Consider the following 18,854-nt stretch of genomic DNA (forward strand, 5'->3'; position numbering starts at 1 on the left):
TTGAGTATTTTATATTGTAGCTGTGTAAATATCTTTTAAATACCTACCACATCTGACACAGGAACTTCAAAAGCATCATAAAAACAGTAGAATAAATTTGCAGAAAAAGTTAAAGAAAAATAAATATCTTAGTTCTTTCATGTCTTGGTAAATAATTCCCACTCTGAGATGTCGTTTTATTTAATTTTACAACACTCAAGACCACTTGAAAATAACATCTGTAACAAATATTCAAAAAATAACTCAGGTGATATTTTACTGTTACAGCTTACAGTAATGTCTGAGTAACATCATACAAATTAAATTATAAATAGTTTCACCAGCACTGAAACAGAGAATTACATTTTGCATAATTCACTTAAGCACATGGAATTTCGTCTACAAAGGATTTTTTCTTACACTTCTTAGAGAGCTGATTCGATATGCTTTAACTTATAAAATGACTCAATTACATGGTCCCAACATAAGGCAACATGGAAAATACCTGAAAACCAATGTGGGAGCAACTAAGAATTACAAAATTGTACTGGCTAGTCACAGAATTTCTACTGCTCAGTCCATTTAGGATTTTGAGCCTTATTTAATTCTGATAACCAGCAAGATCTGACAAGCAAGGTCTTAGCCCAGGATTCAGAAACTCTGGTTTCATGTGACCTTGGACAAGTTTCCTGGCTCAGCTCTCCATTCACAACATGGCATTAAAATGCTCCCTTCTATCTCCAAAGACTCTCAGCTCTCAGGAGCTCCCTGCCCTTTTTTCATGAAAGAATTGGTACTTTGGGACTAAGATTAGAGCTGAGCTTGTAAGAATGAATGTGCAATCTTTAACACAGGACACACTGATAAAATTGTTCTGGTGTTCAACAGAGGTAGGTGAATGATGCCCTTTGTGCTGCTGGAGAATGTACAAGGGACTTGCCCAGTGACAGAGAGTGCCTGTCAGCTCCTGAGTCAGTGTCCTGAGCTGCAGTGTGCTGAGGGCCTCCAGAAATGCATGGTCTAACAGAAACGGAGAGGAGCTGCTATCACATTCAAGTCTCTACTCAGCACAGCAGTCAGGGGGAAATGTCTTCAGTAACTTCAGTGGGCATTGAAGTAAATGTCCTCTTAAATGCTACTACCCAGAGGAAAAACTAGAATGTTTGGCACCCAGAATGAAATTCACGTGCCCAGCATGTTCAGTTTACTCAGCAGTTTCAGCACAAGATAAACATTCTCGCACAAAGCATGTACACAAGTGTCAAGAAAAAGAAGCATCAATCATCAAAACTGCAGAGTAAAAACTGGAAAATATACCAGATACATCTTCTGCATTGCAGAGTTGAAAAAGCAGCTAGTAATAAGCTGAAGGAGATAAGTATGTAGCCTGATCACTGAGAGATTGGGGCTATCTCCAGCAGTTAGTTAAAACATCTGGAAAACAGCTGTATCTTTCTCCTGCAGTGAGAAACTCACCACTGCTCTCAAGAGCTTCAGCATCACAGCCACTACCACCTGCTGGACTGCAGGATCCTGCAAAGGTTTGGGCTGGGAAGGATGTGAAATATCATCTAGTCCTAGACACCAGGCCCCATCCAAAGCTCCTCTCCAGCTCTCCTGGAGCCCCTTTAGGTGCTGGGAGGGGCTTTAAGGTCTCCCCAGAGCCTTCTCTTCTGCAGGATGAGCAGCCCCAGCTCTCTCAGTCCAGAGCAGAGGTGCTGAGTCCTCTGAGAATCTTCATGGCCTCCTCTGGACCCACTGCAACAGGTCCATGTCCTTCTTAGAACTCTCAGGAGAAGCCAAATTCTGGCCTGCAAGGTACACTGAAGCACTTCGCCGAGACAGCAGAAAAGAGAAAAGAAAGCAAGAAATCTGCCTTGCTCTAAGCAATGAATGGAGATATCTGATGAGCTGCCAGCTGAAATCATTCTGGAAATACAAGCACTGCAATGCACTTTCTTCTAAGGACACAACTAATTGACAACGCCTGGTATGTTTCACCGATTTACCAGATTCTTGGTGTTTTGTAGCCACCTGTGAGGAAAAAGGCTTACAACAGCTGACAAAATACTCAGTCTTGCCACTCTTATTACCCCTAGTGGCCAGATGGACCAAGCAATCCGAATGATCAGGCTTTGCAGGGTTCTGTTGTTATGAAGGCTCCTGTTGCTCATAAAGCCTGTTCACGCTGCCGCTTCAGCCCCACGACTCTCGCTGCCAGGAGGAACACAGCCCCAGTGAGCACCTCTGCCACAAAGGAGATCCAGACTAGTGCCAGGGACCAGCCAAACCTGATATCGATTTCCAGCAGGAGATCCTTGCTCCTCAGGAGGCAAACAGCTTCTTGGAAGGCAGCAGCTGAATATGCAATGTAGACACTGATCCCTGTAAGGGTAACAAGAGCTGAAAAGAGAAACATGTTCAGCTACTTAGCAGCCACTGAAGAAATTAAAAACAGTCAGTTGGATATGTCTTAGGGTCTCTTTGCCACTCCTTCCTGTTCTAGCCCAGCCAGATTTACAGATTACCTTTGAAATCTAGCTGAGGTTGGCTTCTTGTGGAATGAGGGTGAGAAGGAAATCAAGGCAGGTTGTGTGTCCATTGAGGATAACGTGTTCCCACTGTTAAAGACTGAATCACAATGTCTGGCAGCAAACCTCCCACAATAAAAACCGAGTCCTCTATTTTACAGATATCCAATGCATGTGCACCTGTTTTCAGTACTGTATTATAATGTATCCTGATTCCTCACTGCTGAGCACCAGGTACAGTTGTCTCCCTCTATGCAAGAAAACCCAGAGACCCAGATTTCTGCATTTCAGGTCACTGAATTGAGGCTGTTTTCTGAGTACTGTCAGTTTTGAGTGTTTAATGTAAATTTGTTGGTCTTTACCATCACCTCCACCAAGTGTTCTTCCCAACACCTAACTCAAAGACATCTTGGGGGCAGATGAAAAATAAATGAATAAGGGCACTCAAACAAGGAGACAGATGTTTTCAGAATGAAAGGACCATTCAGAAGGTGGCAAATGTGTGGCATGGCACATCTGGAACAGGTACACACTACATCCTGAGCCTGGCACCCCTGTCAGTCAAAGGACAGGTCCTAACCAAAGTCACTGCTTCCCTGGATCAGCAGCAGGAAAGATCCAGTAACAATCAGTAACAATTTTATCCCTGATAAAAGGACTGCAGCCCAGGAAAGGGAAATACTGAAACACTTTTAGGACAAGATAGTGTCTTATCTGATACTGAAGGAGAAAATTTTAGTATGGCTTTCTGTTAAATTACAGTAAGTCTTGATGAGGCTGATTTTTTGCCAGAAATATATGTTGGATTAGAGGCAAACCGAGACAGAAGAATATTGGGTTATCCATCAGTCCAAATTCATACTCATATTCCTGGTTTTAATCATCCTATGATGCCTGTACCTTATTCTAGCCCTCTGCAAAGAGGGGAAAAAAAATCACTTTATACCTTTTGTCAGCAGAAATGGAAGACTGATTTATTGACATTTTCAACCAGGGGCATTGAATTCTGTGATTCCCCTTTCTAAAAAATGGGGAAACATATAGGATGTCCTGACATGTAGAACATATCAGCTCTGAGGGTTTAAAAAACTCCACATTTCTGGAACAACATCTCTAAATATCTTTCTGCTGAGACAGAACTATCTAACTAATACTCAACTTTGTGAATTTGAGAGTCCTACAAAACTGTTCTGTGCATCCAGCCAGGGCAGGATGGGGGGCTGGTCTCAACCAAAGGCCACCCTGTTCATGTTCTCCTGGGAAACTGCTCAGCACTTCACAGCTTTTCATCTTTCACTGACTATTTGGAGCAGTTTTCCACCAGTCTTTTCAGTGAATACAGCTTTCTGCTGCTCTGAGGAATTGGAATTTGCTCTATTTTTAGGAGACAATCATGATAGGGGATGGTTGGTCTGTGTTAGACCATTTCAGACTAAAAAGCTCAGTCAAGGCTTTCAGACAGCAGCATTTGCTTCCAGCAATCTCCTAGCATTTTCTTCTTAAAAATAGGACTGTATGAGCAGTTGATGAGAGCCAATTCTGAGGATCCCCTTTTCTGCAGGGAAAAATTTCTGGTTTAAGTTACATTGTGAAACAGCACTGAAAATCTGTTTGGAACAGAAGATGCAGATTTAAACACAGCTTTCCTACTTTGACAGAATGTTTTCAGGTTTTTTAATTCATAAATTATTTTCTAAAGCATGGTGAGTTTGGATACAGCAAAAAAAGAAAAAATAAAAACACGTGTAAAAGCATTTTACTAGCTTCAAATTGAAATCTTACACTCCAATTAAGATAACTTTTGGGGGGTATCCCTTTGTGACCCACAGTTTGGGGACATCAGTCTAGATCAAAACAAGCAGTGAGGCTAACCCAGGAATGCCTAACAAAACCCTTTTCAGAAACTTAATTCAAATGCCTTTTTAAAAACATCAGTTTTCTTAATAGTAGCAAAATGTGTACAACCCTATAATTTAGTAATTCAATGGTCACTTTTCCATCACCCCATTACCCTGTCTGTAAATAATTTGTGCACCGTGCAGAGAAGTTATTAAATCTTCTGTGTTAAATGAGCACAGCAAACACAGATTGTTCAAAGGGTGACTCATTCCCCAAGGAGGGATATTTGCCTTTCCTAAGCAGCTCTGTTCCTCAATCAGGACCCAGATACCAGGTGAACACCAGCATTATTCTGAAAGCAAATTCCTGCTTGGCTTTTATTCCCTGAGAAACAGTGATGTTTCCCAGCTACAACCTCTTGTTATCTAAAACAGTTAGGCCAGGAGTTTGATTCAGTACCTCCAAAAAGGAAAAGCAGTCCTGTCATTAGGAGCAGAAGGTAGGCCCTGGCAAGAATACTGATGAATCCAGTCATTCCTCCAAAAATCATCAGTATCAGGCTGAGGGGCATCAGGATGACAAATGTTCCATGCATGTCTGAGGAAAAATGAAGAATGTTAATATTGTAATGTTTTATTGTGGTTAATTATGTACCAATAATTATTAAGTGCAGAGTCTCTGATTAGGATCAAAGCTTTATTCTCTGCTGCACAAACAAGAAATTGGACAGCCCTTGGGTTTTCAGTGTAAATCAGCAGGACAGACATATGGTGTGGAAGAAAAGGTAGCAAGCAGAACAAACCCTCACAGGATCACAGCCTGTGTTTCAAACAGAGACCACAGATATTGAGGATATGTCTACAGATTTCTATGAGCAATAAAACTCATGTTCTCAGCTCCTGGGCCAGCTGGATATCAGTGATGCACTGCAGACCAGGTAGGCACTGACAACCTTAAGGGAAGGGAGCCCCATTATGTGAATCACACTGTTCTGTTTGGGAGGGGAAATCCAGCCATGCTTTGGTTAAAGGTTTCTCTTCTGTCACGTGTCCTCTGCTGCACTGATGTAGCAAATTGTTGACCTTTTCCTTTGTTGCAGCTGACCATCAACTAGAGGTAAATTTTCCCATCCAGCTCTGCTTCTGTCTGTCACTGTTTTCTACAGCAGCTTCACTAAGTGCATTAACCTATCCTGCTTGCTTCCTCCCATGCTAAATGTTTTACATTAGTCTTTCTTGATCCCTATAACATTTTAATAGCTGTGTAAACAGAGGGTTGCTATGTATTTTTTCATATCACCCTGTTTTTTCCATCATAAACCATTATTGTGCCATTGTTCCCTCTGATGCAATCTATCCACAACGTTCAGCCCAAACTTTTTTTAGAATAATAACAAAAAAAAATAATTCCAGAATCAATTCGTTTCATACCAGAGTAAAGTACAGAGTAACTGAGAAAAGAAAATGTAAAATCCATATTCCGAAGATGTCTAAGCTTGTCTCATTTAATTTCACAGAGGAACAATACACCATTATCTTAGGAAAAGTTCACAGTTGGTGTGTGATCAAATGATCGATTTTTTCAAGTCACTGTAACTGCCCACAGAATTGGAGGTACTGCATCTGCCACGGGCTAAGGATCCAGCTCATCCTCTACACTAGCATTATAAAGATCAGACACAATTGTGTACAGATCTCTGTGCAGTTCAGAGGCCTGGAAAGTTAGGAAGGGTCTGCATGGCACCAAGGCAGACACTGTTGATATCTGTACTTGAGTAGAATGTGGTTTCCAGATATAATCATTTGTTTTGTGTAGCACAGAACATGCTCACAGGAAAAAAAAAAATAAAAAAAATATTGTGGCAAGTGAGAAAGTTTTGGAAGATGACCCTTTTTGGTTTTTTCTGCTTATTTACACTGGTATTATATTTTCATATTCCAACCCCACATATGCTCACATCAGGACCAGCTGATGCTCAGAAATCATGAATTCAACACTCTGCACTGAAGAGAGCACTTTCCCTCTTTGATTCTAAAGCCAAGGACATTCCCTTGGGCCTTCCTGCAGCAAAACTGCTGCTGTTCCTGGCCAAGAAACACAGACCTAAAGCAATCCTCAGTGCTAACAGCCCTGAGATCAATCTTCAGCTCACTGGGAACAAACCAGCGTGTCAAAAACTGCCTGCAAATCTTAGCAGAATTCCAAGATGAGAAATAGCCATGGAACTTAGTTTGGGAGTTTTATGTGGTTAGAAGTGGTTGTTGGGGATGTGATGAAACTCATCACAGATGATGTGACAGAACAGAGATTGGGTACACAATTCATTTCTCATATTCTAGAGAGGCAGCGTGGTCTTCAGCCACATTTGAGCTTGCTGAGGATTATTTGGTCTCATTTTGATTATTCCCCACCATTCTGACAGCCACATGTCCTCTTAGATTTGGTCTTGCATGTAAAAGGTGAAAAAGCCTTGGGAGGATGCAGTTACCATTTGAAAAGTATGAATGTAAGAATGGTGCAGCCCTGTCCTCAGCCCTGGCCTTGCTGAGAGAGAGCAAACACAAACAAGTTCATGGCTGGCTCCCTGCCTTGTGATTTTCCAGGTGTGCCTGGCCAGTCCAAGTCACTGCTCACAAACTCCTCCTCAGGACAGCAGCTCTAACTCGCCATGGTGTGACTTCAGCTACTGCAGCCTGAGCCAGGACACGTGTGGGTGAGCAAAACACAGCTCTGAACAGAACCTTGTGAAGGAAAGGGAAAGGAAAACCATAGCAGAGCATCCTTGGGAGTGTCCTAGATTACATTCATGATCTGTGACAGTTGCAATATCAGAATAACTCTGATTTTTATGCCTGCTACTGTGAAAATATAAGGTTTAGGGATAGCTCAGCTAAAACCCACAAACCCCACTGTGACAGAGCCTCACTTTTCCTACACACAGCTGGGATCACACTTCTCATTAATCACCAGCAGCTTTTTTAAAATCAAATATTTAGTGAATTCTATTTGGTTAAATAGTATTTTTATAATCTCCAGTGTTCTAGTTCAATATCTAATACTCATTTGTACTATGAAATCTGCAACTGCCTGGGAAACTTATTCTAAAATGCTACCATGGAAACCACTCAGGAATCTGAATTCATGCCATCTGGCATATGATATTATGCCATTATATTCCTTGATTAGAGGAACAGAATTAGTTTATAGAAGAACATGACTTAAAATATCTTTACTGTGTTTCTGTCTTCAATAATCATCTGTGAAAGAAGTTAAAACATTAATTTTGCAGTCAGTGGGTTTTTAGTTTTTGTTGAAATACACATTTATGCATTATGTATTAAACATATAACTGTCTTCATATTGATTAAATTAATCTAGTATTGGAAAAAAAAAAAACACCCTAAGCATTTTGCACATGTGCACGTTCTTGTAAAACAGAATTCAGTTTCCCACACCTGTTTCTCAACACCTGAATTCCCTATTAGTCCAACATGAAAGATCCAATAGCTTCATCCTGGAAATACTGAAAGAAACTCATAAACTTTTAAAAAACACTCCATTTTTTTTGAAGCAAAAAAGAATCACAGTTACTGAAGTTTAACATTAGCTAGCCAAAGCTCTTTTACTAGAGGTCTGGCCAAATGTCTGTAAGAATGACATCTGCAGTGTGTGTCCAGATCTGAGAACTTGGCAGGCATTTCTGAATTACCACCCAACACAGCTGTTGAGGAGTTGTTTGTGAGAGAAATCTGTAGAATGAAACAGAAACACTGAGCAGTGTCAGAAGCAACCAAGTGCAAGCCCAGCAGTTCTGTTAATCATCTCCTGTTAACATCCTGGAGTTTAATTGCTTCAAACTAACTTTGGATTTGTTTGCACAGCTTATAATAGCAAATGGTGCCTAGAAATCTGTAATATCACCTCATCAGAAATACTCCAAATGGCAGCGGCTCAGAAGAGCTTAATTAAGGGCCTGTTTATCCTACCCAGCAGTAACTAAACATCCAGTTAGAGAGACAAAAAGCTCCAGCTGAAACAGAATCCTGGCAGTTGTTAAAACCGATGGGGCTGCTCCAGAAGGACTTGGCAAAGCCAGGAAGAAACAGTGCACAGAGAAAGTCTGACCTGCTTGCTAGGAAAAAAACAAGGAAACAACTTTAAAAACTGAGAAACAACCAAAAAGAACACTTCTGCGGCTAAATGTGAGTCTTCTGGGCTTGGGCCACAGGGACAGGAAGGCCTGGATTCCCCCTGTTCAACAGAGAAAAGGTGATGGAGGAGGATTGCCCACAGGCTTAGGGGTCTCCAGGATTAGCCAGGCTCACAGCCAGGCTGTGTGTTACATGCTTTGGCTTCATGCTGTTCTCAGAAAATCTCTGAACTAAACAGGAAGACAAATTGTAGATAGCAGAAATAAAATGATGCTAGACCTGAAGCAGGTGGCACTGACAAAAAACTCCAGTAGCAGGAATGGGTAGGATGATGAATGTGAGCGATGCACTGTGGTCACATTCTGTTGCTGTGGTACCAATGAATCTGAAAATGAGAACATTGATCAGAACCTGTCACTTGTTAGGCCTCAGCTTCAGTGGTGCTGAAGTTATCTCAGATTTCTGTATGTATTTACTGTAATATCTAGTGTAAGTACCAAGGCAGATGTTCACTGGCACCTCTCTAAAGGAACAGTGCACTGTTGCTCAGGAACAGGTACACACCTACCACATCAATTAAGTCAGAATTTCTATGTGCATCACTTGGGTCTTATTTCACTTGCCCTCTGAAATGGCTCTTGCTCCAGCCTCAGCTGTTTCCTTCTGGTAGCTTAAAACCACAAGAAAATTTGCAAAAAACTCTAAATCCCTCAGGAAAAAAATGTCATGGTGGCCAAATAATAGAGAATTATTCATAACATTATAATCTGCAACTCAGTAAAAATGAAGCAAGACTAGGAGGAACAGGGTGAAGTGTGAAAGCAGCTGGTACATGACTGTATCAGGGTCCACATGCTGTAAGGAAATCCAGACAAGTTTATCTGTACTATTAAACTCATTTTGTTGAGGAAGAAACCAAGGCAGCTGTTACATTAAAACAAGTGAGGTATCAGAGCTGCCTCTGCTGCAAAGATCATTTCCCTGCAGGAAACACAAATTTGTCTGCAGCCTCATGGTTCCAGTTACATTGATGTCTAAAAAAGAAAAAATAAAAATACTCTGGGGAGAATACTTTAAGCAGTTGTGCATGGGCAGCTGCACGCTCCAGGCTTGATCTTATAACAGGAAAAACAATATGAGTGGAAACCACATCCATTAAGTACTTATTTCTGGGTGGGTCAGGAGTAGAGGAGAGCACTAAAAAGTGGACCTGTAAAAGGAAACCAATCACTGGCCATGTTGTTAAAGTCTCTGACAAAAAAATCAGGACTGCCAGAGGCTGAATCTTACCTTTCAGGTACCTAATGCATATGGTTTGTGTGTCACACAGACAGTAAGAAAGAACAGCAGCTCCTCTCACATTATTTTCCTAACTCCAGCCCCAGCTCTGCAGTGCTGGTGGGACCCTGCAGCAGCTCAAGTGCAAAGCTGAAATTCAAGAGAAATTGTCTGGTTTTGATTAGAAATATTTGAAATATTTTTCATTTTGCAAGGATTACACTGGTGCTGCCTTCACCTAAATCTGTACTGGTGTTTACTCATTATTAACAACGTAGTCTTCTCTAAATGGAAAATATTTGTATGACAAAAATGTCTACAGCTTTTCACCAGTGTAACATGTTGAGGTTTCTTGTTTGGGCTTTTCTTTTCTTTTAAGAAATTCTTTTAGAAAGCTCAAACTCTTGAGGAAAAGGTTTCAGCTGATTGAGCACTGCCATTCCTTCTACTCAGCAGCTTCCCTCTCTCTCTGTGTGATCCTCAACATCTAGATCTGATTTTACATTTACATACTGAAGTTACATTTCTGCTACTGGAAAATGGCGAAGCTGCTCAGAATTTAATGCAGCTGCCTTTGAAGTCAGTGTCATCCTTATTTTGTCATTAGAGAGAGATAGATTCAACTCACCATGAAAAATGTTGCTCTTGCTGCTTGTCTGCCATAACTGGCACAGGAGAACGCATGGCAAGGCAAAATAGGTGTCTTTGCTGACAAATTTAAATTCTAAGGAGAATTTTCAGGGGTCTGTCTTCAATCCTAATAATCACCAAGAGACTCTAATAACTGTCTAAATTACAGAAAGTGATACTTTCATTTTATTCCTGCTGAGGCCAGAGGAAAGTATACATCTCCAGGATTTTATTAGTGCAGGACTTTCAGAAAAGCTAGTGGTAGGCAATCGAGTGGTATTGTTCTTTAGACAGTGTCTGATGTTTTAAACAAATAAATAACCAGGCCATAATGTAATCTGTAATTGGGAAATATTTTATCCATCGTGGGTTTGAGGGGGAGTGAGGGTTTACACTTCATGTTCAGCTGGGGGAGTGGTGAGAGATGAAATGGAAGGCTAATGTAGAGGAGACAGCGTGTTTGTGTCTGATCCATTAGAGGAGTAGCTCAAGAGTGCTCTTGTGATATGAAAACACGTCACAGTCCCAGGCTTAACAAGCCCTAGGTTGATTGCCTGGGTAATATTGCTGCTAGCACAGATTTTAACTTGTGCACCCAATTATTTTAATTTGCTGGGAGCTCTATTTGAAGTACACAACAAACCGAAAAGGAATCTGCTGGGATGAATAGGGGAGATATTGGAAATATGGAAGAAAGGACCATGAAGGCTTTTCATTCTCTAATGAAGGGTTTGTCTTCTGGCAGTGGGCAGCACTTTTGTTCCCACTTAGGCCCAGCTCTTTGCACTCGCATACAGACTTTCACCAATCTCTTTGGAACTTGTGTCTAGTTAAGATATGCCAAGAACTGCTCATTCTGGAGAATGAGGGATGTGACCAATGTGTTACTTAAGTGCCTACTTTAGGAGACACTTTAAAGTCTTTTGAGGACTCATCAGAAAGAAACATGGTTGATGTTGCCAGGAAATTCAATGCCCATCAAACAGTGAGAAACACATGTGTACAGCTGGATGGAATGAGATTAATCCCATGTGACTGTTCCTCACAGACACCTTCAGACACACAGAGAGAAAAATGTCATTTTTTGAAGTAATCAATTAAAGCTGTGCAATTAGCTTGTTTGCCACATATAGCAGCAGATGAAGAAAGTGCTGTAACTACACTGCAATCCATGATCACAGAATTTCCCTCTAAAATTCTTGATAAAATGTGTTGTAGATGAAGATGGTTTGTCATGATCTGCCTAAATATGATTCAGTGGCCACAGTCAGAAACATTTAAGAGAGAAGAGTAAGGCTGATGTAGAAGGTACTGTCTCAGGACCTGATGAATCTAGATGTCACTTGGAAATATCTGTATTTCCTAGAAGGAAGAAGTACTGACATGGTACTTTCTATGTTCAGCGGCTGCTGCTGAGGATCTGTAGCCTCACCACACTGAAACTGCACTGAAGCTGAACAAAAAAAATTGAAAAGTTAACTCAATAGGGCATTCCAATCACACCCAGCAGGTTCTTTCAATTAAAGTATCTTTGATTGCTTCTCTCATCGTTTTTAGGCAGACTATGCCTGTTTATAATAAAATATGCAAGTGTCTTTGCAGACCTGAAGTCTTTTTCCAGGAACATAAATATAGTACTTGATGTAAAAGTGAGAGAAAAAAAAAATTTCCAAGGCCCTGAAGACTCTGAAAACATAATTATTAATCCAATTTTTATTCATATCCACTATTTTCTTACACTTCATGACTCACAAAAAGCTGTCCTTTGTTTCCAAGCTAACATCGCTTTTATAACCAAATAAGCACTGCTTTTTGCTTTTGTTTTGTTATTTAACTGAAGAGCTGCAATCTCTCACCTGAGAAAAATGAAAGATGTACCTTTGGGAAATATGCACACAACTTTTGAAAAGCAAATGTTTTTATCCTGAAATGTTGAACTATCACCAAAGTTACAGTGGAGGTGCTGCCACCTGAAACGTGATCAGGCAGGTTCAGTTAATGCTGCCCCCTGAAAGGCTCGAGTGATGCAGCAGACAATCACTTCCACTGATGTCAGCACCACCGAGCAGCTACAGCCCTCTGCCTTGAGGAACATTAAAGACATGGAACTTCCTATTTAAAGCACAGAGAGACATCCTGGGCTGCAAGTCCTGCACCTGCTGATGTGTTTATAGGGCTGCTTCAGGAGCTCAGTGGGATCTGAGTCCTCCTGTACCTTCCCAGTACGGCTGGGACACAGCCCCAGCACCTCCCAGGCTTCCTCTGTGTGCTGCCCCTGCAGCTGGACCACGAGATGCTGCTCCCAGAAACTAAAGGCACTTTAAAGCTCTCTGGAGCCCAAGGAATGGCTGGTTTTGAGGGAAAGAGTTCCTTTTGAAGAAACATGAAATGCATGTATTCTGCAGAGTCAGGGAGAAGAGGTGAATAAATCAAAAAATTGTAAAAAGCAAGTCCATACACGAGGGTGTGTGAGGAAAGGAGTGTGATGAATATCTGATGCAAAGAAGGTAAATCGTCCTCTAGGAGATGGCTGCAAGCATTTTCAAATGTTCAGTTTGGACTTTTTGAAAACATTCTGGCATTGACAAATGAATCTAAACAAAACTAAGTAACTATATTAGAAGATTAATGTTTTTGAACATGATGTTCTTCAAAGACTTTGAATGCTGCTTTTGGTCATTGATTTATTTTTTTAAATTCTCACATACTTAAGTATTTTATCAGTGCTAGGTATCCCACTGAAACACCAGAAAATAGCTGTGTTAAAGATTAGTTTAAATGTGTTCTGAAGCATTTTCAATGATCAGACTCCTTTGAGGTGATTGTGAACACTTTTGCCTTTTATTTTTAACAATTGTGTACCTTCCTGTGCCATTCCAGTCAGAGAAGTCTTGCTCCTGTGGAGGAAATTAGCTGAACTTTTCATCAAATAGATGGTTATTTTAACCATAAACACAACTTAAAGACCACCAGCAGGGACAGATACAGTACAGAAGCAGAATCAAAACACTTTCTCAGTGAATTCCCCCTCTGAATCAGAAATGAGTCCTTGTACGTGGCCAGGGAGGGAGGGAAGGGTGGATGGAAATATAAAATAACATAAATGCTACTCACACAAAAGCTGTCTGTGTGAATCGGTGATGTTCGAGTTCTCATGCCAGAAGGGGTTTATCAAAGGGTAACATTCACTCCTCACTATTAGAAAAAGGGAAAAAACAATGAGGAAAAAAATTACACTATGATATCTGTTTGCTATATATATTTGGTTTTTATACATCTACATATATTTCATATAATGCTGGCTGCTGCTAAAACAGCCATTCCTAGGTAGGGAAGGCAATGAGAGGATTTTTGGCATGCAGCATCAGCTGCTCCCATGGGGCCTGACCACTGGAGTCAGCAGGGAAACATCTGCTCATTGGAGTGGGGCTCAGTGCACAGCAAAGAGACAATTCCTGTAATCTGCTCCTCTGCTCCTTCTCCCTGCTGCTCTGGAAGCAACATCCTTTCTTGCCTATGGCAAATATGACTTACTCCTGACTTTTGAGAGTGGAATCAAAGCCAAAAGTTAAATGCCTAGGATATAAATTAACAACATGGGGAAAATCCTATATATTGATATTTAGGATTATAATAATTATAATAATATAATAATTATTATGACAAATAATAATACTTATATTTAAATTAATTGTGTTGTTTTGTAAATAAACTATATAGTGTTTCTAGTTCTATTCTTTATATTAATATTTATCTTTTTAAGGGCTTTAACCCAGAACTTTCGCCCCTTAATTTCCTGAGCCAAATGAAAAGACATCTCCTTCCTTCTAAATGGTTAACGTTTATTAGATTATCTTGAATTAAAAGTTAATGTAAAATTAGGTTATAGTAGCAGAAAATTCTCTCTTCCCATGTCTCCTTCGGCAAGTGACACGGGAGTATTGACAAGGCACTGCCCACGGTCCCGGGCACAGCCGGGGAGCGCCCGTCCCTTGAACCACGCAGAGCCGGAGCTGCCCCCGAGCCGCACGGACACCCGCACGCCCATCCCCGATCCCCGCATCCCAGAGCCGGAGCCTCGCAGATGGACCCCGAACACACCCCAGCAGCTGTATCCCCGCAGCCGGACCCCGCATCCCCGCAGCCGGACCCCGCATCCCCACATCCCCACACCCCCGCAGCCGGACCCCACATCCTCACATCCCCACATCCCCGCATCCCCACATCCCCACATCCCCGCATCCCCACATCCCCACATCCCCGCATCCCCACATCCCCACATCCCCGCATCCCCACATCCCCACATCCCCACATCCCCGCATCCCCACATCCCCACATCCCCACATCCCCGCATCCCCACATCCCCACATCCCCACATCCCCGCATCCCCACATCCCCACATCCCCACATCCCCACATCCCCGCATCCCCACATCCCCGCATCCCCACAGCCGGACCCCACATCGCCACATCCCCACATCCCCACATCCCCACATCCCCACATCCCCACATCCCCACATCCCCGCATCCCCACATCCCCACATCCCCACATCCCCACATCCCCGCATCCCCACATCCCCGCATCCCCACAGCCGGACCCCACATCCCCACATCCCCACATCCCCACATCCCCGCATCCCCACATCCCCACATCCTCACATCCCCACATCCCCGCATCCCCACATCCCCACATCCTCACATCCCCGCATCCCCTCATCCCCGCATCCCCGCATCCCCACAGCCGGACCCCACATCCCCACATCCCCACATTCCCGCATCCCCGCATCCCCACATCCCCACATCCCCACACCCCCGCAGCCGGACCCCACATCCCCACATCCCCACATCCCCGCATCCCCGCATCCCCACATCCCCACATCCCCACATCCCCGCATCCCCGCATCCCCACATCCCCACATTCCCGCATCCCCCACATCCCCACACCCCCGCAGCCGGACCCCACATCCCCACATCCCCGCAGCCGGATCTCCTCTCTGCCCCGGGCCCGCCGCCCGCGCCCTCACCGCGGCAGGTCCGCCAGAGCCCCGAGTGCGAGCTGAGCGCGTCCGTGCCGTTCCGGGACGCCTCCAGCTTGGAGGCATCGATGATGTACCAGAAGTCGGTCGCGATGGCCACCACGAGGAAGATGAAGCTCGAAAGTCCCACCAGGGCCACGAAGAGGGAGAGCGCGCCCAAGTTAACCCTCATGGTGCCGCCGCCGCCGCCGCGCCTCGCCCGGCCCCGCTGCGGCGCAGGTAGCGCGCCCCGAGCCCCGAGCCCCGAGCCCTGAGCCCCGAGCCCTGAGCCCTGAGCCCTGAGCCCTGAGCCCCGAGCCCCGAGCCCCGAGCCCCGAGCCCTGAGCCCTGAGCCCCGAGCCCCGAGCCCTGAGCCCTGAGCCCTGAGCCCTGAGCCCCGAGCCCCGAGCCCTGAGCCCTGAGCCCTGAGCCCCGCCCCGGCTGCTCCGCGCCCCGCGGGAGGACCGGGAACCCCGCGGGAGGATCAGAGACCCCGCGGGAGGATCAGGAACCCCGCGGGAGGATCAGAGACCCCGCGGGAGGATCGGGGACCCCGCGGGAGGATCAGAGACCCCGCGGGAGGATCGGGGACCCCGCGGGAGGATCAGAGACCCCGCGGGAGGATCAGGGACCCCGCAGGAGAATCAGAGACCCCTCGGGAGGATCAGGGACTCCGCGGGTGGATCGGGAACCCCACGGGAGGATCAGGGACCCCGCAGGAGGATCGGGAACCCCGCGGGCGGATCGGGAACCCCGCGGGAGGATCGGGGACCCCGCAGGAGGATCGGGAACCCCGCGGGAAGATCAGAGACCCCTCGGGAGGATCGGGGACCCCGCGGGTGGATCGGGAACCCCACGGGCGCCGCCGTCCCGGCCCAGCCCCGCAGAGACCCCGCTGCCCCCCGGGGCCAGCCCCGGCCGAGCGTGTGCGGAGCCCCGGGCGATCCCAGCGCTGCCTCACGGAAAGGGACAAGCTGGCAAAAACACCGACACGGGGATCCCGACAGCGCCGGCAGCTTCGGGATGGGCTCACCTCGGAGGGGAGAAAACCCCCGTGTTCCAAACACCACCGTCGTGGAGGGGAGAGGAAGCAGAAGCCGAGGTCTGGGGAGCACAGACAGAGCTGGTGTTCCTGCAGCATTTCTGATATATTTACAAGAGATATCCTCTTGTTCTGTGCCTTCCAGATGCCGACCTCAAAAGGCCAGTTCTAAGCTAATTTGAGAGGGGCTGTGAGAGAAGCAGTAGCGTGGCATTTACTACCTAGTGCAGTGATGTCTGTACCCTACTCGGGACTATTTTCCTGTCAGTGTCACCGATGGAGCAAAAGACACAAGCTCCCTCTTCCAGAAACTCTAGTTACAAAGGTGTTCATGTGTGAGCCCTAAAGCCACACTTCACCAAGCCATCTGCTCATCTTCAACAGCCTGGTATCTGTTGAGTAACAAAGTGAATTTCAGTAATAGAACCTTGTTTTCAAGCCTGCAGAGAATTTACTCTTGGTGTTTTACTGCGTCTCTTCACTGGCATAAAGATACTGTGCAGGTAGGGTCAACGGGGCATCTTGTTTTCTTCCTTGTAATTCACTTCAGGCCTTCCAGGGAATTGCTAAGTAATTCCTGAGTAATTAAAAAAGTCATTCTCATTTATTTTATGGCATGGACACTGGGCACAATGTGTGACATCATTACCTGTCCATGGCAACAAGCTATCGTGAACCAGTAGGATTTCAGCAGTAGGATCAGTTAAAAGGAACATTTTCCTTGAGAGACAGTGTTTAAATAAACACAGTAATCATCAACACTGCATACCACATTTTGCTCTGCAAAACTACTGAAAGGTGTATGTGGTTGGGAATATAATAGTCTATATTCAGGAATACACTGTTAAGCAGCTATAGCATTATTGTGAGCTCTTGCCATCTATTTCTCACATCTCCAAGTTGCATCTGGTAATCTGTGAAAATGCCTCTGTAGTTCCACAAACTAGGCAGCTACAACTTCCTTGTAATTGCAGTGTTTGAGTGAACCAAAGTTAATGAAGCAAAGTGAAATGTTTTGTTAGACTAACTAATGCAGTGAGACAAAATGAAGAAGCCTTGGGGCACCAGTCTTAACTGGGATCCCAGGCTTGCCTTTTTTTTCCAGATACATTTGCAGTTACTTGAAAGTTTAAATTAGCCACACAAATACCATGTCTTTGAAAGAAGTTTTATCAGTTCTCATAAGTCTGATGAGGTACTCACACAACTGAATCATCCTGCAATGATCTGCCATTGCCATCTCCCAGTTAAATCCAAGGGAAAGCAAAGGGTGTACAGCTGCAGGAACATTTAACCCAGTTGGGTACAAGTTGTTAAACAGGTACGAGAGGCTTATCAATGATACTCTGTGTCTTGGAGAGTTTTTGTTCTAATCTTGGGGCCCACAAAGTTTGTACACGTGCTTATTTTTAGAAACATTATTAAATAATCTATTTTAGCCATCAAGATGTGCAGAGGTCCTTGTGGACTCTGTCTAGACTAACTTTACCGTAAACCGAAGTTAGAGCCTTTTTTGACCACACTCTGATGACAAACATTTATATCAAGAGTAAATTAACTCTACATAAAGGTTTCATTTCCACATCACCAGAATTTTTTAGGCATTCATGCCCATGCTGGGGAACAAATAACTCCTGCAAAGTCAGAAAACTAAAAACACAGATACCAAAACAATTTCATGTATTCATTGGGAAATGCTTATAATGAAAGGGAAAAAACAGTAGTGCAAATTAGTTTCTCTAGAGACTCAGTTTCAAATTCCTGAGGTCTTTGAATGTTAAACTAGGATCTTTAGCATAAAAGAGTCAAAATTTTAACATAGACTTAGCTTTACAGAGAAGGAACACTTTGCTTTGCATAGACTAGGTGTTGGTTGCATCTGGCAACGTCAATCTGCTGCTCAGAATAACAAAGATAATTCAGAATATAGTCTCAAAGCTGCAGTCAGTTATTAGTCCCCAGAGTGTGATGTAGCAAAATTCCAGCCTGAGCATGGCAAAGCCTGTAAGTAACTTCTCCCCTCTCTGTTCTGCTTGCAGGGTTACCTGGGTGCTGGAGGATTCAGAGGGAATCACATGCTTTGCTTCCCAGGACATATCCCAGGTAAAATCATCTCTAGGGCGGCTCCTTCTCAACTGTTCTGAACTTGTGCTCTTCAGGTGCAGCAGAAGCCCACTGAATTCCTCAATTTTCCCCAGTGTTTATTTCATTTCCTCTGCCCTGTCTGTATTTGTGAAGAGGTGACTGCATTACTATAAGTAGATAATTTGTAAACTGAAGAAGGGAGGGATTCCCACAATGTTTACTCACCTGACTGTAGGAAAGCCAGCCAGTGCAATTGTGCACCAATGACTGTAATTAATTGCTGCCATGGCAACAAGTGCAATCAA

The 18,854-nt window shown here is 44.1% G+C and overlaps 1 protein-coding gene across 1 annotated transcript; it reads right to left on the reverse strand.

Annotated features, from left to right (window-relative positions):
- Window positions 1-1,707: 1,707 nt before the first annotated feature.
- Window positions 1,708-15,627, reverse strand: TMEM114 (transmembrane protein 114). Its single transcript, XM_058850010.1, has 4 exons — window positions 15,432-15,627; window positions 13,523-13,603; window positions 4,809-4,946; window positions 1,708-2,382 (listed from the first exon to the last, which is right to left on the reverse strand). The coding sequence occupies exons 1-4, from the start codon at window positions 15,613-15,615 to the stop codon at window positions 2,150-2,152; spliced, it is 636 nt and encodes a 211-aa protein (XP_058705993.1). The 5' UTR covers window positions 15,616-15,627; the 3' UTR covers window positions 1,708-2,149.
- Window positions 15,628-18,854: the final 3,227 nt, after the last annotated feature.

This window comes from Poecile atricapillus, chromosome 14, assembly GCF_030490865.1.
Source record: "Poecile atricapillus isolate bPoeAtr1 chromosome 14, bPoeAtr1.hap1, whole genome shotgun sequence".
Taxonomy (NCBI): Eukaryota; Metazoa; Chordata; class Aves; order Passeriformes; family Paridae; genus Poecile; species Poecile atricapillus.

Bases quoted from the DNA above. Each gene is read 5' to 3' on its own strand.
- TMEM114 (XM_058850010.1), bottom strand. From the start codon at position 15,615: ATGAGGGTTAACTTGGGCGCGCTCTCCCTCTTCGTGGCCCTGGTGGGA. The intron at 13,604-15,431 runs GTGAGGGCGCGG...TTTTTCTAATAG, and splicing joins GCTCTGGCGGACCTGCCGCG to TGAGGAGTGAATGTTACCCT. The intron at 2,383-4,808 runs GTACTGAATCAA...TTCTCTTTTCAG, and splicing joins ACTGCTTTTCCTTTTTGGAG to CTCTTGTTACCCTTACAGGG.